The 23,357-nt window shown below is 51.9% G+C and overlaps 9 protein-coding genes across 9 annotated transcripts; 3 read left to right on the forward strand and 6 right to left on the reverse strand.

The window, feature by feature from the left end:
- Positions 1–2: 2 nt before the first annotated feature.
- On the reverse strand, positions 3–1,570 carry K489DRAFT_102748 (uncharacterized protein). The gene is made up of 3 exons (XM_033598843.1): positions 960–1,570; positions 543–865; positions 3–484 (listed from the first exon to the last, which is right to left on the reverse strand). The coding sequence occupies exons 1-3, from the start codon at positions 1,288–1,290 to the stop codon at positions 332–334; spliced, it is 807 nt and encodes a 268-aa protein (XP_033462998.1). The 5' UTR covers positions 1,291–1,570; the 3' UTR covers positions 3–331.
- Positions 1,571–3,753: 2,183 nt separating this feature from the next.
- On the forward strand, positions 3,754–6,461 carry K489DRAFT_376358 (uncharacterized protein). Its single transcript, XM_033603893.1, has 3 exons — positions 3,754–3,883; positions 3,938–3,956; positions 4,021–6,461. Exons 1-3 carry the CDS (start codon positions 3,795–3,797, stop codon positions 6,262–6,264), a joined length of 2,352 nt encoding a protein of 783 aa, XP_033462999.1. The 5' UTR covers positions 3,754–3,794; the 3' UTR covers positions 6,265–6,461.
- An 11-nt stretch (positions 6,462–6,472) lies between these two features.
- K489DRAFT_386476 (uncharacterized protein) lies at positions 6,473–8,221 on the reverse strand (the record flags this gene model as incomplete). Its single annotated transcript, XM_033606225.1, has 2 exons — positions 6,473–7,684; positions 8,171–8,221. The coding sequence occupies 2 exons, from the start codon at positions 8,219–8,221 to the stop codon at positions 6,473–6,475; spliced, it is 1,263 nt and encodes a 420-aa protein (XP_033463000.1).
- On the forward strand, positions 8,150–11,587 carry K489DRAFT_376359 (RNB-domain-containing protein). Its single transcript, XM_033603894.1, has one exon. It carries the CDS (start codon positions 8,198–8,200, stop codon positions 11,249–11,251), a length of 3,054 nt encoding a protein of 1,017 aa, XP_033463001.1. The 5' UTR covers positions 8,150–8,197; the 3' UTR covers positions 11,252–11,587.
- Positions 11,588–12,277: 690 nt separating this feature from the next.
- On the reverse strand, positions 12,278–13,041 carry K489DRAFT_102845 (uncharacterized protein). Its single transcript, XM_033598844.1, has one exon. The coding sequence runs from the start codon at positions 12,790–12,792 to the stop codon at positions 12,400–12,402; it is 393 nt and encodes a 130-aa protein (XP_033463002.1). The 5' UTR covers positions 12,793–13,041; the 3' UTR covers positions 12,278–12,399.
- Positions 13,042–13,290: 249 nt separating this feature from the next.
- On the reverse strand, positions 13,291–17,419 carry K489DRAFT_386478 (uncharacterized protein; the record flags this gene model as incomplete). The annotated part of the gene is made up of 5 exons (XM_033606226.1): positions 13,291–13,316; positions 13,396–15,198; positions 15,340–15,444; positions 15,572–15,683; positions 17,402–17,419. The coding sequence occupies 5 exons, from the start codon at positions 17,417–17,419 to the stop codon at positions 13,291–13,293; spliced, it is 2,064 nt and encodes a 687-aa protein (XP_033463003.1).
- A 1,382-nt stretch (positions 17,420–18,801) lies between these two features.
- K489DRAFT_102912 (uncharacterized protein) lies at positions 18,802–19,593 on the reverse strand. Its single transcript, XM_033598845.1, has one exon. The coding sequence runs from the start codon at positions 19,452–19,454 to the stop codon at positions 18,861–18,863; it is 594 nt and encodes a 197-aa protein (XP_033463004.1). The 5' UTR covers positions 19,455–19,593; the 3' UTR covers positions 18,802–18,860.
- A 965-nt stretch (positions 19,594–20,558) lies between these two features.
- On the reverse strand, positions 20,559–21,564 carry K489DRAFT_367238 (histone-fold-containing protein; the record flags this gene model as incomplete). The annotated part of the gene is made up of 4 exons (XM_033602847.1): positions 20,559–21,004; positions 21,089–21,207; positions 21,264–21,397; positions 21,457–21,564. The coding sequence occupies 4 exons, from the start codon at positions 21,562–21,564 to the stop codon at positions 20,559–20,561; spliced, it is 807 nt and encodes a 268-aa protein (XP_033463005.1).
- Positions 21,565–22,471: 907 nt separating this feature from the next.
- On the forward strand, positions 22,472–23,346 carry K489DRAFT_406772 (uncharacterized protein; the record flags this gene model as incomplete). Its single annotated transcript, XM_033607292.1, has 2 exons — positions 22,472–23,143; positions 23,188–23,346. 2 exons carry the CDS (start codon positions 22,472–22,474, stop codon positions 23,344–23,346), a joined length of 831 nt encoding a protein of 276 aa, XP_033463006.1.
- Positions 23,347–23,357: the final 11 nt, after the last annotated feature.

The following is a 23,357-nucleotide window of genomic DNA, read 5'->3' on the forward strand; positions in this document are numbered from 1 at the left end:
TTCACTGCATCAGTCATCCGTTCGTCAGGAATGATATTATTCTGTCTATATCTCATGGGGTATCATAAATATGGCTTCTGTCTCTAATCAATGAAAATCTCCCCTTCATACATGAGAAAATTTACTCGAAAGATCGAGGCCGAACCGAATCCGACTCTAGCTCGATTAATATACTCACGGCAGCTCCATCCTCGTATTATTGTGCGGCATCTCATGGGGCCGCGCTATCGCGTGCAACTCCACAGGAGCGGAAGGCGTAGGAGGCGACATCGGAGAAAAAGAAGAAACCGGGGAGGAGTTCGTCAATATTGTTGACTTTTCATGCCTGAAGTCAGCTGGGATTGGCTCGTATTCTCTGACTTGATTCTGATCTTGTAGCGATTTGTCTCGTCGAAGGAGATTTCGCAGTGCTTGGACGCGCCAGAAAAGGATTGCGAGGAGGAGTAGGCAGAGAAAGACGCCGACCTGCCAGCAAGAGAGAGGTCTTGTTAGCTCAAGGTCGTATGTTCGTCGAAAAGGAAGTAGGGAACTGCAAGACTTACTGCTACGCCGACACTAATCCCGATCGTCGTGCCCTGAGACATGCCTGGGGTTGGGCCATTTCCGGCCGTTGTGTTTGACACTCCTGAGGTTGCTGGTGTGGTAGAAGATGGTAATGCCGATGATGTCGATGATGTCGATACTGGTGTTGACGCTGATGTGCTGTTCCATGCAATGATGCTAGGCTTGTCGAGTTGAAACACTGCGCCGGGATATTTGCAACAGCTTTGATGTTCCCAGAGGCCCAGGGACTTTGAGGGGTCATAGCAGCAGTAATTGGTCAACGCGTCGTCGTTGCACGCCCAAAGGTAGGATGGGGTATTCGCTGCGGCAGCATTGATGTGGTTAGTACAAGGAAGCAAGTCCGAGTAAATATCATCACTGGCGCCAAAACGCAACGATCTAGGCATTGTACTCACCATTGGTGCATCTTGTCGAGCAGCCGGAAAAGTTGGCATTAGTACACGTCGATGCCGTGTAAAGGAATGTGAAGTCTCCATAGGAAGTCCTATTGGCCTTAGCATCGTACCACCAGGCTACCTGTTCCATGTTCGGGTAGTGGTTATTGCGCTGTTGACACAGCCCATTTGTTGTACACGTATCGCCGCTGTCGCAACAGTATGTCGTGCCCGGGCAAGGTTTATATCTGTTGTTCGCAATACTGCCATCTTGATTGTAGCAGGTCGTCGGGGCCGCAGCGAGCGAGTGCCCAGCAAGCATCAGCAATAGACTAGACCAGGCGAACAACATTTTGTGTGGAACAACAAGAGCGCAATCTTGAGCGATGGCCAGAGATCTATCCCCGATACTAGACAGCCTATAGTTCCAAGAGGTGAGGTCGATGAGAATGAGCGACGGCGAATCCCTCACGGTGAGTGTTGTGTGATAACCAGGAGAAGTATCAAGGCGGACATCCGATTACACGCGATGAGTGCGCGCTCTTAGACGGCAATTAGGGAAAAGGACGGGCGCATGTCCACAGGGTATTCCACGCGTGGACGTAGACACAGGCTCACAGCGACCATCATCGCTTTAGAGGTTCATTCTGAACGAATGCGAAGATCGCCTCCCTGGAATTAGCGATGTTTATTCGTGGATTTACGTGACAGCTAGCCGTTGAGCCCTAACGTACCCTATAGGCTTGTGGGCCACTATAGGCTTGTGGGCCACTTCCTATTCTCACTACGTATTCTTTCCTTCAACACGCGATAATTATCCACGTCATACAATGGATACGCGATTGACGCGTGATTCCTACGCTCCTGCTATCGCTGCATTCAGATCCGGTCAATTCAAGTCGATCCGAGCAACTGCGCGCGCGTATAACGTCTCAAGGACCACCCTCCAACGCCGCCTTGACAGCAGACCTTCCAGACAACAGCAAGGTGTCAATTCAAGGAAATTCACTGTCGCTGAAGAGGAGGTTATAATTGAAAGGATATTGGATATGGACTCGCGTGGATGGCCACCAACGCTTGCTCATGTTGAGGAAATTGCGAACATCCTTGCAACGCAGAAGGGCCTTGAACCTGTTGGTAAATTATGGCGACATAACTTTATTGAAAGGACACCACGGCTTAAGACAAAGTTGTCGCGAAGGCTGGATTGGCAGCGTGCACGTAACGAGCAGAAAGACGCGTATATTCAATGGTTTGAATTGGTGAAGAACATGATCAATTTCCATGGTATCCTTGAAGACGATATCTACAACTTTGATGAGACTGGATTCCGCCTTGGGCAAGCTGGCAACCACCATGTTGTAACTACAGCTGATCGGAAAGGAAGACCAACATTGATTGGATCGGATTCTTCTGAATGGGTAACCATTATTGCCTGCGTCAACGCTCGAGGCTGGCAGGTCCCTCCATTCGTGATCTTCAAAGGCGTAACGCTAAATAAGACTTATTTTGAAGGACTACCACCACGCTGGACTCTAGCCTGCAGCGAGAATGGCTGGACAAGCAATGCTCTTGGTCTGCGTTGGATAGAGCACTTCCATGGACATACGCAGCAAGCGACAAAGGGTGTTAAAAGGCTTCTTGTCCTTGATGGACATGGTAGCCATTTAACGCCTGAATTCGATCAATACTGCAAAGATCATAACATTGTCACTCTCTGCTTACCACCTCATTCTTCGCATCGTCTACAGCCTCTCGATGTTAGCTGTTTCGGTCCTTTGAAGACAGCATATACAGCAAGGCTTGAACGGCTCTTCCGAGCGTCTTATTATATCATAACAAAGGACGACTTCCTTGCCGAGATCCCACACGCGATAGCTGCTGCATTTACAGCTTCAAATATACAAGCTGGCTTCCGCGGTGCTGGCCTTGTGCCATTCAATCCTGAAGCAGTACTATAGAAGCTGACATTAAGAACAGTAACACCTCCATTACAAACACTAGTACAATGGACTACAGTTACGCCGTCAAACCCTCGAGAGGTTGATTCTCAGACAGCATATATTGAGAACAAGCTGCAGCGTTCAAGCACTTCACCGTCAGAAATAGTTGCTGCTTTGCGACAGAATGCTAAGGGCTATCATAAAGCAGCTGCTCAGCTGGCCCTTCTGCAAGCTGAAGTGTCCGACCTCCGCCAGACTGTACAGACGCTGAGCGCGCGTAAACAACGTCCAAGAACGCGTTATAAGGTTCAAGGAAGTGTTGACAAAGAAGGATTCGAGGCTCTTCTTATTGCAAAGGCTGTAAACACGTTGTTATCGGAAGAACAAGGCCAAGCTGAAGCAGGCTCTAGCCAGCAGACACGTCGTAAACCACGGTGTAGCACTTGCAATTTGGAAGGACATACGTGTAAGACGTGTCCTACTGTAGTATAGACATCCTGTCCCATAGAATTCCTAATCATATAGCTTCATTTCAATTATTAGTAGAAATATTGAGTATTCAATGCAGCTGGTGTCGAAGAGTGGCCCACAGGCCTATAGTGGCCCACAAGCCTATAGGGTACGTTAAACTCATTAGGCACCTGGGCACGTTTCAGGGCTTGTGCGCGCGGAAATTCCTTCGCTCGCACAATCGGCCAGATTGGTTCAAGCGCCGCGCTATAACCTCGCCTGGATCTTATCGATTCCGAAAGCGAACTCGTCGGCAACCTGTGAGAAAAAAGGACGACAGCGACGAGGGTGATCGAAAGTCGCCGTCGCTGTGCGTTTATCTCGCAAAAAACTGCGCAACGTTGGAGCATGAATTCATCATTCGGCAGCATCGGCAGGAAACAAATCGGGGTTGCGCCTCGAGATGGGAAGAAAGCCAAATTTCGTGGTGAGCGGATTCTTTTCGCGCGGTGAGAAGCTTGATGATACAAGTAATCGATACGCACAGACTTGGTGAGCTCCTTCCAGACCTCAAATGATGTTTCTGCTATTGTTAAGACTAGATAGCAAACGCTGCGATGAAGTGGTACGTCCATGGGCGCCGAAATGTAGTATTCTCTTCTTCAACATGTATCTAACAACAACCTCAGTTCCCCAAGGGTCGGGTAGACAGCCTTATCGGACATTTGCTGCGTCGATGCCCGAACATCAGTGTGGATGAGCGCAGTTATGTGCTTCAGCATGGTCAAAGTGATCGTCTGAGAAATTCTGGGCTCCCCGGAGATGCTCGAGATCCGGATGTGAATTGGTCGCTTGAAAATCGGCAACAATATTCAGCATTCGAAGATCGTGCTGTCACGGCGCCAGGCGCTTTTGGACAGAGTCATGAAGATATCGCGTCCGTAGTCGAATTTCGTAACCCAGCAGCAGACACGATTCAATATGCATCGTCTGAAGAGCAGTCAGCGCTGCACACGCTTGCCGAGGTCTCCAGGAGACATCTTGACTACCCCATCGGCCAACATGTTCACCATTTAGTCCCACGGAAGAGACTCGTCTCATCTGTCCACGATGTTAGCAGATCTAGGCCAGTAGCCAAGCTCGGGTCTGACAGCATGATGCCAGGAGCCATGAATGAGCCCAGACGACCTGGGGCCGAGGACAACGTGGTCAACCATAGTGCCAGCCACGTTGAGAAAGACGCACTTCACTCGGACTCAATAGTCATCACGACAAATACCGCTCCAGAACACTCGAGTTCTACTAAGCGCCTGGAGCATGTAGCGGCGCAGGCTCAAGGCTTACTTGATATTCCACAGGATGATGTAGAGAGTCGCCTGAAAGCACACTTCACCACAGCCGAACCGGCTGATTTGTCAGGTCCTTCAACTCATCTCTCGGAAAGATTGAACCCGCCGATCGAAGGTACACTTCCAAAGCCTAGGATGGAGGATCTCGATTTTCAGCACAACAACGTCAAAATCCGGTCTCGGGGCCGCTTTTCTGACAATAGGAGGAAAGAGGTGAAAGAGATACGTAGAAGAGGTGCCTGTATCCGATGTCGCATGCTCAAAAAGCCATGCTCAGAAGGTCAACCATGCGTGCGATGTGGGAGTGTCAAATCTGCACGAGTCTGGAAGATGGGGTGTATTCGAACCAAATTGTCTGACGAGCTGTCGTTGTACACGCGTGGGATGCTCCGCTCACGAAAAAAGCAAGAGATACATGCAGCAATCAGTCTTTACTCCTCGTCTTTGATCAATGACACTGTTGAGGCGCACTTTCAACCTTTTGACGATGTTCGCATGAAGTTTAACGCAATTAGCTACAACACGAATGCTTCGCTGACAAGTCCAGTTGCAATTCAAAATTCCGACGAGCTTGATCCTCGCAAGATTCTCTTACTTGAGGAAAACAATTCCTTTCCCGGCGAAATCTCACGCTACGTACAGGAAATTGTCGAGATCTGTGTCTTGGACGAAGAATGTACCTTTGTGAAGATGACGCTTCAAGCGTCACAGTTACTGGTACAAGAGCGAACGGAACCTGTGCGGAAGCCTGAGCTGTCAACACCTCGATCAAGCTACAATCTCTATGAACGGCTCCTGGACGATACGATCGAGTTATGGGTAATGACCAAAATCATGACTACCAAATCTCAACCAGACCTCACGCTACGTGTCGTGCCAACCATCGGTGGCGAGAACCCACAAGGCCCAGACAGCCCACCGGTCACCCCATTTCCCTCACAAAGCAAGCAATTGGTCTTTTGGCAATTACTCGCCGCGCTGGAAGAACGATCGGCCGCTCTGAGCAGGAACGTGGTCAACGAACTTGAGCATCGTCTGGTCCAGAGGCAACAAGTCTCGCAATTCGAAACGCTCCTCACAGCAGTCATTCTGCTCAACTGTGTTGAGCGTCTGACAGGCTTCTATCACAGTCTTGATACTAGTTCTGCAGAAATCTCGCCGGAACACGATGACAATACTGACAAGACAGTACTCACGAGCAATAAGGAAACCGAGTCCGACGATCTGACCTGCCCTGCTGCAACGCTTGTAGCTCCTACAGCATCAGCGGCGCTTGCGAGCGAGTTGTGGCTGCAAGGGGAGCGATTCGCCGAGTTACTCACCACTTTACTAAAGATGCGCGGCTTGCCGCCCAGCCTGCCCGTTACATGTCTCCCGTGCGAAGAGGGAGTGTCAGAGAGTCTGCAATCTCCGAATGGCGACGAAAAGTCGACATTGATGTCAGTATCAGAGTGGCTGGAAGCTACCAAGCCTTACCATTCCGAGTTGATCCGAGCTCGGGGGACTCGAATATCGCCCAACGAACAGAGCGCCGCGTCATGGGACTTGAGGTTCATCGCCAAGATGCTCATCCCAGACGGCTGAAGTCGATCAGATCGGAATATCACAGAACACACTATGTATATCACGAATCAAACAGTGGTGGATATTTTGAAAGTCTTGTTCAAAAGGTACAAAGAAAACAAAGGAAAGCGAAGCTGCTATTCAGCTGGCGCATCACTGCCGGGATATCATTCTTAACCGTAAAAGTAGCCTGTTCAACTCCACATGCCATCGTACAAAGCATCGCAGATCACCTCCCGACCCTGTCGAGTTCTTCGATGAACCGATAGATGCCTTCGAATCCTTGGTATTCCAAAGGGTTGTACTCGTCGCTCTCAATAATGCTGACCGTTTCAAACGACCGCTGGTCGTGTGGCGTCGAAGGCATCCAAGGTCTCTCTTGATCGAGCACGTCCTCGAAGCCATGATCAGAATCTGACGAGTATTTATCGCTGTGCACGGAAGACATCATATCGTCATAATGGATGACATCTCGGTTGGGGTTTTGCTCATAGAACTCGCCGCCGATGCACGAGCTTTCGCTGAGGCAGCTAGTAGTGCTGGGTGCCATTGGGAACAACAGCGCAATCTCCGCGCCGACAAAATCACTGAACGCTGGATCTTCCGAAACCAAACCTCGGTGCACATTGAGCTCTTGACAAAGACGCTCAACAGTCTGAGCATCGCAGCCGGGAAAGTGCACTCGTAGGGACGTCGTCTCATACGTGATGAGAAGATCGCCAAGGACCGACAGGCGTTTGAGATCGTTGTGTACAGCAGCGAGATCCTTCAATGCTCGCGAGAAGTCAACAGAAAGCGCATCGATGAGACCGTCTGAGTTGATGTGCGGGACCTCAACAGTAGACTCTTCGTAGCCGACAACACCGTTCAAGGAGGAAAGAGCGGTGATGGTCGGGTTGATTTGAAAGTCGATCCATGATCCAGGAGTGGTCCTGGGAAGCGATCGCATCTTGCGGCCGGTCGTCTCCTGCAAATTTGATACCGGCTTGAACTTCTTCTCGCCAGCTGGAGTCAGACCATCGAATTGTGCCTTGTGGCCCGAAATGAAGAAAGCCCTCATGGCTTGCGACACATTCTGCACAACCTGTGCTTGGCTAGCCGGACCATGAGAAAAGTATCTTGCGCCTCCAATCCTGCCAGAGCCTTGTGCATAACCTCCAGCTGTTCGACCGAGCGTACCGCCTGTAAGATTCGGTCTCAGAGTCGAGGCGAATGGCGCACGGCCGGACGAGTTTTGAATGTAGGTACGGACGGTCGATTGCGGAAACGTAGAGCGATCGTATTTGACGCCGGGGCGCACGGATTTGGTGGGTGAAGTGAACCCGGGAACAGAGTCAAGACTGTTACGGACTGTCGAGTACCAGCGGGACTGAGACTGACGAATCCGGGCAAGTGGGTGCAGAGGTTGACGTGTAGTGTTGCGAAGGAAGGCTGGTTGAAGCTTTGCTCGCTGGTGATTGCCAACGGCCTCATCCAGAACCTTGAGCCCTTTCGTGAGAGCAGATCTGATGAATCTGGGTTAGTTACTCGCGCAACCGTTTAGCAAGCTTGCTGCTGCTCGCGGAAGTGCCTTACTTCAGATTTGAGGCATGCCTGGTGATCAGGCTATGCCAGTGCATCATGCCTGCTAGGGGCGGCATGATGCTTGGTAAGTAGTTTGCTCCGGCAGGTAGATGTGGTGGAAACGAGGAGTTGAGTCGATGCGTCGTTATCGTCGACCTTGAGAGTTGGTCATGCGTCTTACTAAGCAGGGTGGCGAGGCGGGATGCTTCAGCGATTGCGGTTCCTGCTGACGCGAGCAATCAGCCACAGCTCAGATCACGTGGAGTCGAGCCTTATCGCGCGATAAGCTTTTGGAGCCACAGCGCAGTTGAACGACGCCATCACGCAGAATTGCACGGGCTAATAACATTTTGCATACACATACACTCGAACTGGGTAAGATTTCATTGAGATGACGTCCCTTAAGCGCTCCCATGCGGCGACAACTTCAAATACGACGCTCAGTAGCAAGACATATATACGGACGCTGAAATCAGGCAAGGTTCAAAAAGTGGTGCGCGAGCTGTATCTACGTCAAGATATTCCTTGCTCATCACAACTTTGCGCAACATGTATCGACCTAGCACCCGTGAGCTTCAACGGGAAGTCTGCCCCGGCAGTCCTTTCAGCCACGCCGAAAGGAACCAAAACTGTTCCTCAAGGACATTATTTGGTCCCTGACACGAATGCTTTGCTATCAGCGATGGATCTATTTGAAGCAGAAGGCGTCTTGCAAGACGTCATCGTCCTGCAAACAGTTCTTGAAGAGGTCAGGAATCGATCACTTCCTCTCTACCATCGTTTGATCTCCCTCACGAAGAATGAAGATAAACGCTTCTACATATTCTTCAATGATTTCCGGTTAGAATCATACATCCAGCGAGAGGCTGGTGAATCGATCAATGATCGAAACGATCGAGCAGTCCGCAAAGGCTGCGCTTGGTATCAAGAACACTTGCAAAAGGCTGTCAAACAACAGAAAAGTGTTCGCTGCCCGGTTGTAGTGATGCTCTCTGATGACAGAGAAAATCTGCGAAAAGCGAAAGCAGAGGGCATCAACGCATCAAATCTTCACGATTACGTATCTAGCCTTCCGGATGCAGATCGTCTCCTCGACATGGTGGCAGCCAGCCGCGAGCAACGTGCGGTGCGAGATGACAGGGCGAAAAATCTGTATCCTGAATACGCGTCCACGTCGGCAATGATGACAGGCGTGAAAGCCGGCACTCTGCATCAAGGCATTTTCAACGTTTCGCAATACAACTATCTCGAAGGAACCGTTCATGTACCCGCATTTGATCGTCCCCTAATCATACAAGGTCGCGAAAACAGCAATCGCGCGGTATCGGGCGATGTGGTTGTTCTTGAGATTCTACCTAGAGACCAGTGGAAGGCTCCATCAAGTAAAGTCATCGAAGAGGATGAGGTGAACAAAAACGACAATGCTGAGATCGAGGACGATTCTGCCGAGGCTGTCATCACTGACCGCGAGAGAAAGGCTCTGGTGGAGGAAGTCAAGCGGGCCCAAGGTAAGAGCACAGAAGGCAAGCCTCAGCCCACAGCCAAAATTGTGGGAGTTGTGAAGCGTAATTGGCGTCAGTATGTCGGGTTGATTGACAAGGACTCTGTCAAGTCTGGTGCGAAGGAGAGCCGAGCGCAACAGACGGTTTTCTTGATTCCTATGGACAAGCGGATTCCAAAGATCAGAGTTCGAACACGGCAAGCAGGGGAGCTTGTCGGAAAGCGGGTTTTGGTCACCATTGATTCTTGGGACCGTGAGTCTCGATACCCAGTTGGACATTTTGTACGAAGCTTGGGTGAACTAGAAAGCAAAGGTGCCGAGACTGAAGCTCTGCTCTTGGAATTTGATGTGCAATATCGACCATTTCCGAAGACTGTCCTCGATTGTCTGCCAGCAGAGGGTCATGATTGGAAAGTCCCGGCCAGCACGTCTGATCCGGGATGGCGAGGCAGAAAAGACCTGCGCGAGCTGCTTGTATGCTCGATTGATCCTCCTGGATGTGTCGACATTGACGACGCTCTACACGCCAGGCGTTTGCCAAATGGAAATTTCGAGGTCGGTGTGCACATCGCAGACGTCTCTCACTTCGTCAAACCCAATAATGCTATGGACAAGGAGGCTTCTCTACGAGGCACGACGGTTTATCTCGTGGACAAGCGCATTGACATGTTGCCAATGCTCCTTGGAACGAATCTTTGCTCGCTTAAGCCGTACGTCGAACGCTATGCTTTCAGTGTATTATGGGAGCTGGACGAGAATGCCGACATCGTGAACGCCAACTTCACCAAGAGTGTCATCAGGAGCCGCGAAGCTTTCAGCTATGAGGCGGCACAGATTCGTATCGATGATGCATCACACCAGGACGATTTGACGAATGGCATGCGCCAGCTCATGATGCTCTCCAAAAAGCTCCGCGCGAAACGTATGGCTGCTGGCGCACTCAATCTCGCCAGTCCCGAGGTTCGCGTTGAGACAGAGAGCGAGACCTCGGATCCCATGGACGTCAAAACGAAACAACTCCTCGACACAAACCAGCTCGTCGAAGAGTTCATGTTACTCGCCAATATCAGTGTTGCTGGCAAGAACTACGAGGCATTCCCCCAGACAGCACTGCTTCGTCGACACGCGACGCCGCCAAAGACGAACTTCGAAGAACTAGCTAATCAGCTCAAGGTCAAAAAAGGTATGGAGCTACGAAGCGACTCCTCCAAGGCCGTGGCAGACAGTCTTGACACCTGCGTCGACCCTCAAAATCCATTCTTCAACACCTTGGTGCGAATCATGGCAACGCGGTGCATGACGAGTGCCGAATACTTTTGCGCCGGACAACATGCATATCCCGAGTTCCGACATTATGGTCTGGCTTCAGAAATCTACACTCACTTCACTTCGCCAATTCGACGATATGCGGACTTGGAAGCGCACCGGCAATTAGCCGCTGCAATCGAGTACGAGCCTCTGGATGCCAGCCTGCAGTCTATGGGCAAGCTCGAGGCCGTGTGCAGGAACATCAACGTCCGCCACCGCAATGCACAGATGGCCGGTCGTGCCAGCGTGGAATACTACGTCGGCCAAGCGCTCAAAGGCCGAGTCATCGATGAGGACGCATTCATCATGCGTATTTTCAGCAACGGATTCGTGGTGTTCGTGCCGCGGTTCGGCATCGAAGGTCTCATCCGCCTTCGCGACATGCTCCCTGACAACGATGCCACCAACAAGGCGGTTGGTGGCGGAAATGGTGGCGGCGTCGGCCGAGAGCCTGACAGCATTTTCGACGCCGAGAATTACTCGTTGGAGATTTTTGCGGCGCCGGCTGCCGGTGGTGCAGAAGCTGCCCCAGCGACGTCTAGGAAAGTTGAGCTTTTCGGCAAGGTCAGGGTTCGCATCACCGACGAGGCCGATGAAACTTCGGGCAAGCGAAGGATCAAATTAAAATTGGTGTAGGTTTGACGCCAGGAAAGTGGTTGTCTCGGCTTTACGTTATTGTGGTGCCGCCTCCGCCCACGGAGTAATGAGGCGGCGTGGTTTGTCATATTTTTCGCTAGCGAGACAGTCATGATATCAAAGGAGCGTTGCTTATCTTGAGCAGCTCGGCCAGGAGACTCCGAAGGCTCACATCGTTAAGCGATATGTCCGGCCGACGGCACATGTGTGAATACACCTCATGATGTGCGGCCCCGGGAATGAGAGGTTGCATTGCTTCGTAAAAAATGAGTAATTAGACCAATCAATCCCTGTCTACATGTACATACCCACCAAAAGATTGCACTCTTGTACACGAAATACGCCTGTGTCTGCAAAGAAAATCTCCGATGAGGATAAATATAGAACCAAATTATGAGGTTGGTGGAAGAGGAGAAGAAGCCAGGGGGTGGTGGTGTGGTCCACGCCGCAGACACACACACACACACACCCTACGAATCGTGTATATGATGGTGGTGGAGATGTCAGACCTCATCACGCACACACACACTCTCACACACACACATGATTCAGACACGTTTCTTAAGACCGAAGAAAGTGCCGAGGCATGCACACCCACATCGTACACAGTGACACACACACCATCTCGACCCATACCACTCCAAGTGCATTGCGGCGAGTGCCGCGAAAAAAACGGCCGCCGTGCGTTGCGTGGTCGTAGTACACACGAGTCGATAGAGGTAGCGGCGGTGGAGCCACGAAGGATCCCACAGGAATGACGATTCATATATTTGGTACAATTGAACATAGCATGTATGTATGTACGTACCTCCTCTGGAGCAATGTCCGTGAAGAGTTCATCGCGGTTTTGTTATGCCGAGGGAAGTGGGTGTGCATATGGTAGGCATTTCTTTTTTTCACGTGCCAGCCGTGTGGAACGAATGGAGAGAGGAGGGAGGGCATGGAGATTTGGCTTCCCTCACCTGCATCTCGTCAACCCGTCGAAGCCCTAAATGGCAAATATCCGGCCATGCAGTGGATTAATAATGGGTGACGGTAGGTGGTTAATTTGCCAATATCGAAATGTACAAGCCAAACTATCGAGTGATAATGCGCGCTCAAAGAGGTGGAGTGGAGCAGAAGGGAGAAAAGCAATATCGACACAACAGTCACAGCCCGAGTAGTTGTAGTAGTAACCAGCAATAAACAGTAGCGCGGCGCTGAAGTATTGAGGAATACTGTACTAAAACAGGCCGGACCTCATGTATTGCTCCGAGGACCTGTAGTACTATGGAACTCAAAAAGAGAAAAGAACAGCAGTCGACAAAATTGATACTAGCCCGGGGGTCAATTGATTCCGCGCGCAACGAGTACCCGCGGAACCAGAGAGATGAAGAGTTGAGAGATGAACCGTGAGAAGAAGGCAGAGGAAGCAGAAGTTTCATACACACAAAACTAGAGGAGAAAAAAACAGACATGATAATAGAATCAAGAACAGTATGGTAGAGAGAGACGGAGAATAGAACAAGAAAAGACAAACAAGACGACACAGGGGAAGACATGGTCAGCCTGCCTCTAATCCCATCAGCCGGAGAACACGCGAAACCACAAACTTCCGCCCCCTTCCAGATAAAGAGAAGCACCAACGCCTTGAGATGATCCCGTCGCCCCTCGACATACCTCCGCAGAGGCAAGGTCGTCAACAAGTTTTTTTTCAAATTCTCTAGCTGAGAGCAGATCTTCTTCGGTGTGGAAATGCTGATGTGTGGAGTAATATGATTCACAACAATCGCCCATTGTGGCTTCGATGATCGTGACACGATAGACCCGGATGCGGAACAAGTAAATCATATGCGTGTTCGCCATCCGCGGGAGACTCAGTCATGAGTGATGCCAGAAAAAACGTCGGGGCTCCCACGATCTCCGCTGTATCGCAAGTCCAAGAAGCATTCCTCGGCCATAATTCAATTGGGAGCTGTCGAACAGGCCTCGTCGCAACGATGCCAGGGAGAAATGAAGTGGGAACCTAGATCAGGCTTCGCACTTTCGCTGCTCAGAAGCTAGGCGTTTCTGTAACCATAATCTTCTGGCGCGGAATAATCATCGAGCACAGCCCAAGAAGCATCACTGGTACTGTTGATAGTTCTGCTGCAAATTGCCAGCACTGCCGCTGCCGCTGCCCTGTGCAGCCCAGCCTTGCATACCGGGCTGAGTGCTGCCTGCAGTTTGTTGTGCCATGTTGTACTGCTGTTGTCCAGGACTTTGTTGGTACAGGCCGGCTCGCGCCAGACCGTACCCGGGTTGAGCCATCTGGTTCATGGATGTATAATTCATTCCAGGTTGATGCAATTGCGGAGGTGGCATTTGTGCATGCTGTGGCTGTTGCTGCTGCTGGTGGTGATGTGCCTGCTGGTGAGCTTGCTGGTGAGCTTGCTGCGGGTGATGTTGCTGTTGCGACGTCTGTTGCTGCTGTTGTTGTTGTTGTTGCTGATGTTGCTGCTGCTGGTGATGCTGTTGCTGCTGTTGCTGGCCATACGAAGACAAATGCGGCTGAGGCAAAGGTGATGGTTGCGTTTGTTGCTGCCACATCTGACCCTGGCCATAATTGCTGTACGATGGGGTCTGTCTGTGAGCATTGCCCATGTTCAGCGCAGGAGAGCTGGGGTGGAGTTGGGTGGCAGGAGCATTGCGGTGCATAGTTTGCACGGGAGAAGCCAGCTGTGCTTGTTGGCTTGGGTATCCCGGGTAGGATTGAGCAGTGTATTGCGGCGTTGATTGAGCGATGGGCTCCTGTTGGCTCCGCGCCTGAGTCATGCTGGCAGAAACCTGAGGACTATGCAAGTTCTGTGGTGCGACCGTGTGAAGATCAGTCTGGTTGATACCAGTCTCGATGGCAGGCTGTTCGTGAGGGCGGTTCCAGTAGTCCTTTATGTATGCCTCGCGGTGTTGACGGGTCTCCTTCAGCTGTTTATTGGCCTCCGCAGCATTGGTGACTTGGGTCAACATCTCAGTTGTGGTACTCGGTTGGATGCGATCAGTGTAAGGAGCGGCGGCGGACACGTCCTGTCGAGGACGAGTGTAGTTGCCCATCATACTCGGTCGGAGCTCCTCAGCGGGGATGTGGATCATTGGAAGAGGTGTAAGCGACGACGACGCTGCCGCAGCTGGCTGCTGCTGTTGTTGCTGTTGCTGTTGCTGCTGTGCCTGTTGTTGTTGCTGCGCATCGAAGCCGGGACCGCTGTTGCTGTAAATAATCTCGCCCTGAGGCAAGGATGTCAGATTCACAGTGGCCTGTTCGGCGGCAGCTTCCTGTCTGCTCTTTGTCAGGCCTGGCCGCTTCTCGCCAGCAGCATCTTCCTCAGTGAACCCCTGCTTCCGGGCCTTGGCCTCCCAGTAATCATCGCGTACACGGCGACCGTCCACAATCAGACGGCTACCAAACTGACGGAACATGGACCTGGCAGTGACGATGGCAATTTGACGCGACCGGTAAGAGTATGGGAGAATCTCCTGCTGAATGAGGTTGTCCTTCTCATTCTGAGATGCAATGATCTTGAAGAGGGAACGATTCTTGTTGAATAGCAGGTAAGAATCTCGGTATGAGAGAACGCGTGCACACTCGGTGGCGAGCATGAAGAGTTTTCGACCTCTATTGGGCACTTCGAATGTACGACATTTGTATTTCCTACCCCCCAATGGGTGTCCATCTTTTGAGACTTTTTCATCACCGGCAGGGTCGACCTCACGCGGGATGTACTCGTCGCCTTCGGGACCGAGCTGATCGGTGGTGTGGTCTCGGACAGTGGGCAAGGCTTTGACGACAGGCGGCTTTGCAGGCGGACGCGTCGATGGCGATGCCTGACTAGGCGAATCTTGAGGGAGTGCTTGTGTCTTGAGCTGAGGTGTCTGAACAGGATGGTGCGGCATGTTGGATGAGTGTTGTGAGTTGTCACCCACGTTGGAGTTGGCTTGTACCTTCACCTTGCTCCGTTTGGGCTTTTTGGTGTCATCTAATGAGGATGGGATGTCAGTAACGACGCGCTAATGTCCATCACGGCGACTTCATGTCGCGTGCGCGCTCAAGGCATTGCGCGCGCGGGCCGACGTACCACTTTCCCGCTCAACGCCGCGAATGCCGTGGTTGTCAGGTGAGCGGCTGCGCTTTGTACCACGCACGTTGGGCTGGAGGAGGTGGCCTGCTTGACTGGCGGCAGCTGAGGGAGGGAAAAGAGAGACACGACAGTAGTTAGTTGATGATTCACGGCCGCGTCGTCCGAGGTTGCGATGGTAGTGGCAGTCGAGCGAGCGCGCGCTTAAAGGAACAGTGAGGGAGTGACTTACAAGAACCCGTCAATGCGGCAGGGTTGATGGTGGCAGAGTTGTCCATGACTCGGCCGTGAAGAGTGCTGGTGGCTGGTGGTGGCAGCAGTGAAGGTGGTGGTGGAAGGGTTTGCTGAGAGACGACCAGCATCACCAGCCCGCAGGTTGACCGTGTCGTGCAGCAGCGTAGATCGTCCAACAACAGGCGTCGAAAGGATCGGGTCGTTGCACACACACACTCCGTGTCCTTCACTCACACGTGAGCCTCGATGGCGGCGGCAGCGGCAGAGAATGACGGGAGCCGTGGAAGTTGATGTAGAGGCGGAGGAAAAGGGAGGAGGAGACGCGTCTATAGCGGGCACGCTCCAATGATGATGGTGCGTCGTTGGGTGCAGAAGCAGGAGCAGAAGCACATGGATCGGTGGTGGCCCAAGAAGAGAAAACGCGACGAGGGTTCAGAAAAGAAAGAGGTGGGCGGCAGTACAGTAGTTAGCAGCAATGCGCGCGCGGTGGGCGGCGGGCGGGCGACCAGGGATGTGATGCACGATCCCAAACCTTGCAGGGCAGCGGGAAAGAAGGGGAGAGGGAGAGGAGAAGGGGTGGGAGAGGAGATTCTTCCACCAGGAAAAGTGTGTGCGGTTGATCCGTCTGTGTGTGTGCTGGTGTCGGCAGGGAACAGGTGATGAGGTACCACTGTAGATGATGGTAACAAAGAGCCACGGAGAAGTTTAGGCGCTTGAGGACGGTACTGTGTACGTGCGCGCGTTCCTTTTTTGTTCTCTTTGAACTTCTTTGTTGTTTCCTGCCACCCACACAAGAATGTAGGATGGATGGTATGGTTTGTGGTAGCGGCGGTAGTGGTGATGGTGGTGGTGGTGATGGAGGTGGTGGTAGTGGAGGAGGAGGAGGAGAAGGAGGAGATGATGGAGAAGGGGAAATTCTGGACCTGGGAGGGAGCGATGCTGAAAGGGAGGGAGGGATGGCAGTTGGCGGATGTGTCTGTGATGAGTGTGTGAGGGTGAGTGAGTGTGTGAGATGAGGGTTGGTGTGGGCGGCGGACGCGTGCGAAGTAGAAAAAGAAGGACAAGAAGAAGAAGAAACACGCGCGGCCGCTGACCGGTCACACTCGAGGATCTCGATCGGGGCTGTGATTGGGGGAGAGGCCAAGGCAGCCAGTGGCGAGTCTCGGGGAAAGCCCGGGACAAGGCCGGAAAGGCGGTGCTACAGCTCAATAGTCGCGGTACGTTGTGTATGGAATACGTTATCAGCACCTGAGCACTTTGCACTGACATGAGCTGAGGATTTTACGGATGCTGGAGACACCGTCGTGGATGTGATGACTGTCACTGTGGTCGTGTGTGTGGCTCCGTACCATACATGGGTGAGTGTGTGTCTGTGTGTATGCGGATGTTCAAGTGTTCTGAAACGTCCCGATCGTTTTGGAAATCCGGGAGTGTGTACCGCGGGATCCAATCGTCTCGTCCTTGCGATACCTGCCTCACTTGCGATCGAAAGAACTATGGACAATGCGTCGCTTGAAAGGAAGAGCGGATTGTTCAATCTGGATCTATGCTAGGACAAAGCAGGAAGACAAGTCCGAGGTCTCCCAGCTCTCTCCTTTGTCGCAGCTCTATCACCCGACCAGAAGCGTTTTAGATGGTCTAGATAATGTCTTTCCTCGCAATGGCTTTGTCTGAAGCTAACCCACAGAGTGCACTGCGTGACGGTGGCAGTTCACAGGCGCGTCTCCAGGGATCAGCAGCAAAATCGCCGGGGAAAAGAAAGGTCGTGGTGCCTAAGAATAACAAAGGTTGTGTGATGGTGTGGTGGTGTGGTGGAGGTGGAGAAGACGAAGGACACTCGAGGCATGGAATGAAGCTTGCTGGTGTATGCACAATCCTGCATCACTGGACTCTCGATGCGCGGCGGAGAAGCGATGAATGGTGGTGGGTGATCGGATATCTATCTGTACAGTCGACAGAGTACAGATGCACACAAGCTCGAGCAAGAGGGCAGAACGGGCGTAAAACGGCACAGGCATGTTCGATATAGAGGGTGAGAGGCAGGCATTTGGACGCGTGGAAATGTTTCCGCCGCTGATGCTGCTTCAACCTGGCATCGTAAGTGAAGGACTGTACATGGCCATGGCGCACGTTGCGTCGCGCCCTCTTCATCGGCGGCGGCGCTCTAGCGAGCGATCGGCACCACTATCGACTTGGGTACTGTATTGAGATGTTTCTTTTAATTTAGACCCCGAAGCGGGATTTAGACTTCCCACCATCTACAGAATGCTCGACGTCGGAGGCAATTATATGTCACGATGGTGTACAATCAAGTCGCTGTTGTGATGATTATTTGCACTTCCTGCGCGAACCTTTGACCGGCGATTGCGGGAAGAGGAGCACTGAGAAGAACAACGCGCAAGTTTTGCTGTGACTGGATCCTGCCGTTGGATGCCTCTGCCTGGTTTCAGTCAGTCGGATCGCAGACTACCCGCATGATCCTGAAGCGGAGTAAGCGCTATTGAATAAGGGAAATGGCTTGAAAGAAATTTCGTCCCCGTATTACCGCGCATCAGCACATCGGCGCCGCCGAGTAAGATTCGTGAAAGGTCATGCCTAGGCGAATTAAGAAGATTGACCATGCCTTGGCAATGAGCGCGGGAGATATTTTGTGATGAATGCCAACATCCAGACCGGGAATGGCGTTCGGCGGTACGTACTGTGCAAACACGAGGACAGGACATCTCGAAACAGGCTCACGACTAGCGAAAAGCCTACGGAGATGATGAGCGGGTGGTGGGTGTGGAAAAGTGCGAGAAATGATTGAATGACGACACGCGAGACGGCCGCGGCGTACGCTAGCGAGTGGCGCCAAGACCGCGCTCCATGGATGATCCAGGATGATGACTCGATGGATTGGATGCTGTATCACATCAGACGTGCACGGCCGGCCTTTTTCGTCCAATATTTGTCCGCCCGAGACATTTATTGCAATATCGACTGTCATCGACCTATTGTTTGTCGGCGTCCCGCAGAATTGGCCGACTGGGCCGCAGACAGAAGCACTTCTCATCGCATTCATGACGACCCCAATATCGTCGAAGTTTGCGGCATATCATGGTCTAGTAACCCCCGAAGACCTTCGCTTGTGATGACCCATTGCGGTCCGTTGGTTGATCACTTCGGCTGACAGCTTCCGTATTCGTCACATGGGAGTAAAAAGGCTTATTATGCCCCATGCATGCAATGACCGAGGTGGGTCGCCGTCCATCGCCGAACCCAGGCAGTGCGATCGACATGCACGATAATCAGGAATCGCGAGATGTGACCAACATGCTGCCCTGAGATGAGCAGATGAGAGATCGCCTGTCACTGCAAGACTTGGTCTGCGAGGCCAAGCACATATGCTGGACGCGCGACTCGGCGTGATGTCGCTGCCAATCATGACCCTCCAGAGCAGCCGCGAAAGCCTTCGGTCGATCTTTGACCCGCAGATCATCAGCTGCGGGCTCGGACATCACACGTCGTGTCGCCAGTAATCCAAGGGCGAAACACAACAAATCATGAATTTCGATGTCGCCGTGGAACTTGATAGAGCATCGTCCCAGTGGCGTTTTCGCTGACCTGGTCAGTCTGTGATCTGATGGAAAAATCCCACTTGAAGAAGATGTGGTGAGATCGTCGACGCGTCGAACTCGTACTTCTAGTGGTGGTTGCACGTCTATTGTTGCCTCTAAAATCCCCGCGCTAAAATCCATGAGTATTTGCATTGTGTACCCAAGTAGACATCTCAAAGCGGAGCTTGCGACATGCCTCAGCTGCTTAAGTAGCGTTTGACGCGTGCATATGTCTACGATGCCAAGGACGAAGTAGCATGCTTCGGCGTTGGTCTCGATGACCATTCACTGTCTTCGTAAAGAGACCGAAATCATGATGGATGTGTCAGACTGCAAATCTGTGGGCGTCAGGGAGCTGCTGAGCATATTCTCTGGTGGCGCCTCATGGCTGCTGCTGGTGCCCCGTCAAGCGATGGGCCATTGCGTGTGAACCGCCACCAACGGCACGGCCGTCATCAATCTTCTGCATATCGCCAGGCAGAGGATAAATCGTTGCAGGATGAACATCAGGCCATCCGTCAGACTCGAAAATGACCTCGGGACACAACAGAGGTCGAGGTTGCGATGCATTTGTCACTGTGCGGGCCACGACGTCCGCTACCTTGTGCATCGACGAGTACCTGCCTGGGTACCTGGGTAAGTATTCAGCATCACCGGGCAGCGCTTCTTGACGGGACTTTCAGCATTAGATATACTGGACAGATTACATCAACAGCTAGCCACTGCGCCATCACATGCGTTCCCAATTCGTCATCATGTTCAACTTCAAGGTGACACCAGGCCCATGATAGGTCGAATGGGCCGCGCCCATACCCAGTCCCTACGTCTTTGTCGACGATTCGATCAGCGCTTTCAAGCGCGATAGGTGATCTACACAGTCTGATTGAACACCATATATCGTGCTATGCGCGCTGTGCCCTCACGACCTACGTCCAGTTGACCGCCCTGACATGCAGTCACGTGCTTCATTTCAGTTTCGACAAGGATCCGGGTCAAGCGCGACTCAGCATAATGCAACACGGGAATGCCGACTGTGGTAGGTAGCATGGCTGCTGAAGGAGTGGCAATCACAGTTCTCGGCCTTCCGCTATGAGGCAGTGGGCTGCTCCCACAATGCAGTATGGTTGCGCGCTTGGACACGTGTGTGCCACCTCATAGGCAGTGAATGAGGTGCAAAGCCGCTGTGCATGCTCTACAGTCATCGTGGTGCGTGGCCTGCAGTTCCCTGCTTGTTGCGAGGCTGCGGTGAAACTGCCAGTCTCTTGTAAGGTTCATGACTCTGTGGACTTGGCCTGATGAGCATGGACGATGAGCTGTAGGACGTGCGCAGCAGTCTATCAGGAATGATGAGAGCTTCCATGGCATCTTGAAATCATAATTTGTAGAGGATCAGTCGCTGTCTGGATCATCCAGTGCCTCGTCTTGCAATTCATTGCGTGGTCTGGCGTCAGGATCCTCGTCATCCTGGGAATCCTCCATCGTTTCGTCTTCTTCTTCTTCGTCCTCGTCGGCTTCTTCAGCATCCTCGGCAGCTTCATCGTCTTCTTCATCATCATCTTCTGCATTCTCATCCGCGTCCTGACCTTCGTCTTCATCGTCGCCATCCGTTTCGTTGTCTTCGGCCACAGAAGCGTCGCCATTTGCTCGCCTGAGCTTCTTCGCTGGACGACTTCCCTCGGCGTCGACGCCGTTGCCATTTGACTTCTCGGCGAGTACAGATACGTCGGCGTCTGTTTGAATTTCGGATTCATCGTTCGTTGTGGTCGTGTTGGACTTTTCGCCCTTCACCTTTTTTCGATAATTGTTCCTCTTATCACTTTGTATATCATTGTACTCTTCGCGTCGTTAGCACGCTCCGTTTATGATATACCATGATAGATATGGCGACCAAGGTCCGATATTCCTGAACAGAGACTCACTTTTCAATTCTGCCTCCAGTCTTGGTACGAATCCTTCAAATTCGGCGTCTTTCAAAGCGGCAATTACATCTAGTGGCGAGATGGTTTTCTTGCCTGCAGCTTGAGCGTTATCATTTGAGCTGTATCGACATATCAGCATGCTGAGTACAGGCTCGAGATGTTTCGGTGGACAAACTTGGAAGCAATGTAGCTGACAAAGACTGTGGCACTTTTATGCAAGGCCAATAAGGCATCCTTGTGTATCTGAGTATTCGCTGGCAATACACCCTTTGCAAGACGTGCTATCATTGATTTTGGTAGGCTGAGGTCCTATGCCATCTATGTTAGCAGGTTCAATTGACAGGGCCATTGTTCAGGGGGCAATTTACATCTACGCTGAGTCCATCCTTGTCTTTGACTGCCCTGGCAGGCGTGGTATCCACAACTTCGTCTCCGCCGTTCGACACGGCGGAAACATTGCTCTTACGGGACGGCATATCTTATGTTGGAATGACTTGATTCGATACTGTGTGTCTCCCGAGTGGACTTCGAATGTGAATACGACCAAATTATGAGTAAATATATTTTAAAATCGAGAAATATCTCTAGCCATGCCTGTCTGTCCACACAATTCATGGGCCACGCGACTGTGCGCGTCGACGCGATTAATGTGCGGTTAGGTCCGTGCCGTCCACGGTACTCCAGGGCTAATGCTTTGCTTAGGGTTATCGGCAACCCCAAGTATCGAGACATGGATGGCTCCAGCTTCGATGATACCATCCAGTAGCGGAATAACATGACCTTCCATTGTTATGGTGAGTATTTCTAATTGAGGGGGGAAATTCGTGTCAGATATCTGATTGTAAACGTATTGCACGTAATAGAGTAGTCGAGTTTGTTCTAGAGCAGTAAAGAGCAATCACCGCACATTCAATTGCTGGCGACGGACTTCCCCAACACTAAACACAGCCCTGTTACACCGGTGTTGCCTCGATACTTACAGAGAGAAATATGATGTTACGAACACTAGTACTATCTGCGTTTGGATGTGCAGATATGGATTGTTCAATGTTCATAGTGATACCATGTACCAGGAAGCCATGGTAACAAGCAGACGCGGCCGAGCACCAACTTCTGAATTGGTCGAGAATGGAGGACACAAGATAAAACCACATCCACCACAAAACACTTGGAGTACGCACAAAGGTGATCCATAGACCTTGGATTAGAGGCCCGTTCTGCTTTACACGAAAGAAAGCGAAGTATTGAACACCGTGACGCAATACTCGGTTCAAGTTGCTGGCCAAGCCAAACCCGCAAGACGACTCACAACCTGTATTTCGATACATAGATTTGTGTTCTGGAGCTCACACTTTCGAGTTTCATCATCTTCAAGACGCGATCATGGGTAATAAATTGTCTCGCCTTGCTCCGGACTCTCCGAAGCGGTCCCGGAAGCGTCAAATCAGCCACGACGAGGCTGAGGCGAATGCATATCGTGAATATGAATACAAGCCCGCTCGCGGCCAACCTTCGCAGAGCAGCAGAATCGTCCGGCAGTATGACGAGCCGACTTGGTGGCCGAGATCATCTTCACCAACGTGGTCCGACGAATACTGCTTTGTGTTGACACCATCCCCGCGTGGTTCCGTTGTGGCCTCGCGGAGCCAATGTGACTGCGATGAATGCGCCGGCAATGGCACAGGATTGACGTCAGCAGAACTCGTCCAACGATGGCATGCTATCCAGGATGATTGGGAACTGTGGCCAGGGAACTATTACGACCACTCGCGACAACGTGTTGTCGTGAGCAGACCGCAAGATTATCACCATGGTCTGGACACTGATGAGTATGGCATCCATGAAGAAAGGTTCGAGGACACAACCGCGTTTATCAATGTCTCCAACTGGAGGCGCGGCGTGGCTCTGCCGCCACAGCCAAGTTCAAGAACCACCGTCGAGCCCGAGCAAGAGAACACAGCACGCAGACGAGACTCCCGGATCCCTCAAGAATTGCAAAAATGTTTCTTAGGTGCCGGTGGGGCTGGCGTGCGCCGGATTGCGACAATGACCCCAGTAGGGATGAAGTATCTACCCCTGAGGAATTCTGACGAGCCAAGCGACGACCTGCCGCCACTGAAATCGTCGAGAGTGCGAGCCAAGATAAATCGGGTAAATTCGATGCAGTGAGAAAGGAAGAAAAGTTCGCGACCACAATGTCTGCACCGAGAGTGCTCTTGGGTGGGAACATGATGGCGGGCCTCAAACAAGCACTCTGATCAATGCTTGC

The sequence above is a fragment of the Dissoconium aciculare genome (genome assembly GCF_010015565.1).
Source record: "Dissoconium aciculare CBS 342.82 unplaced genomic scaffold K489scaffold_2, whole genome shotgun sequence".
Lineage (NCBI taxonomy): Eukaryota > Fungi > Ascomycota > Dothideomycetes > Mycosphaerellales > Dissoconiaceae > Dissoconium > Dissoconium aciculare.

What these genes read in the sequence shown, in the direction of transcription:
- K489DRAFT_102912 (XM_033598845.1), bottom strand. Translation starts at nt 19,454, where the DNA reads ATGGTCATCGAGACCAACGCCGAAGCATGCTACTTCGTCCTTGGCATC.
- K489DRAFT_376358 (XM_033603893.1), top strand. Translation starts at nt 3,795, where the DNA reads ATGGGAAGAAAGCCAAATTTCGTGGTGAGCGGATTCTTTTCGCGCGGT.
- K489DRAFT_102845 (XM_033598844.1), bottom strand. Translation starts at nt 12,792, where the DNA reads ATGTCTTCCCCTGTGTCGTCTTGTTTGTCTTTTCTTGTTCTATTCTCC.
- K489DRAFT_376359 (XM_033603894.1), top strand. Translation starts at nt 8,198, where the DNA reads ATGACGTCCCTTAAGCGCTCCCATGCGGCGACAACTTCAAATACGACG.
- K489DRAFT_102748 (XM_033598843.1), bottom strand. Translation starts at nt 1,290, where the DNA reads ATGTTGTTCGCCTGGTCTAGTCTATTGCTGATGCTTGCTGGGCACTCG. An exon ending in CTCGACAAGATGCACCAATG is followed by an intron (nt 866 to 959) that starts GTGAGTACAATG and finishes ATGCTGCCGCAG; the next exon opens with CGAATACCCCATCCTACCTT. An exon ending in GGATTAGTGTCGGCGTAGCA is followed by an intron (nt 485 to 542) that starts GTAAGTCTTGCA and finishes TGAGCTAACAAG; the next exon opens with ACCTCTCTCTTGCTGGCAGG.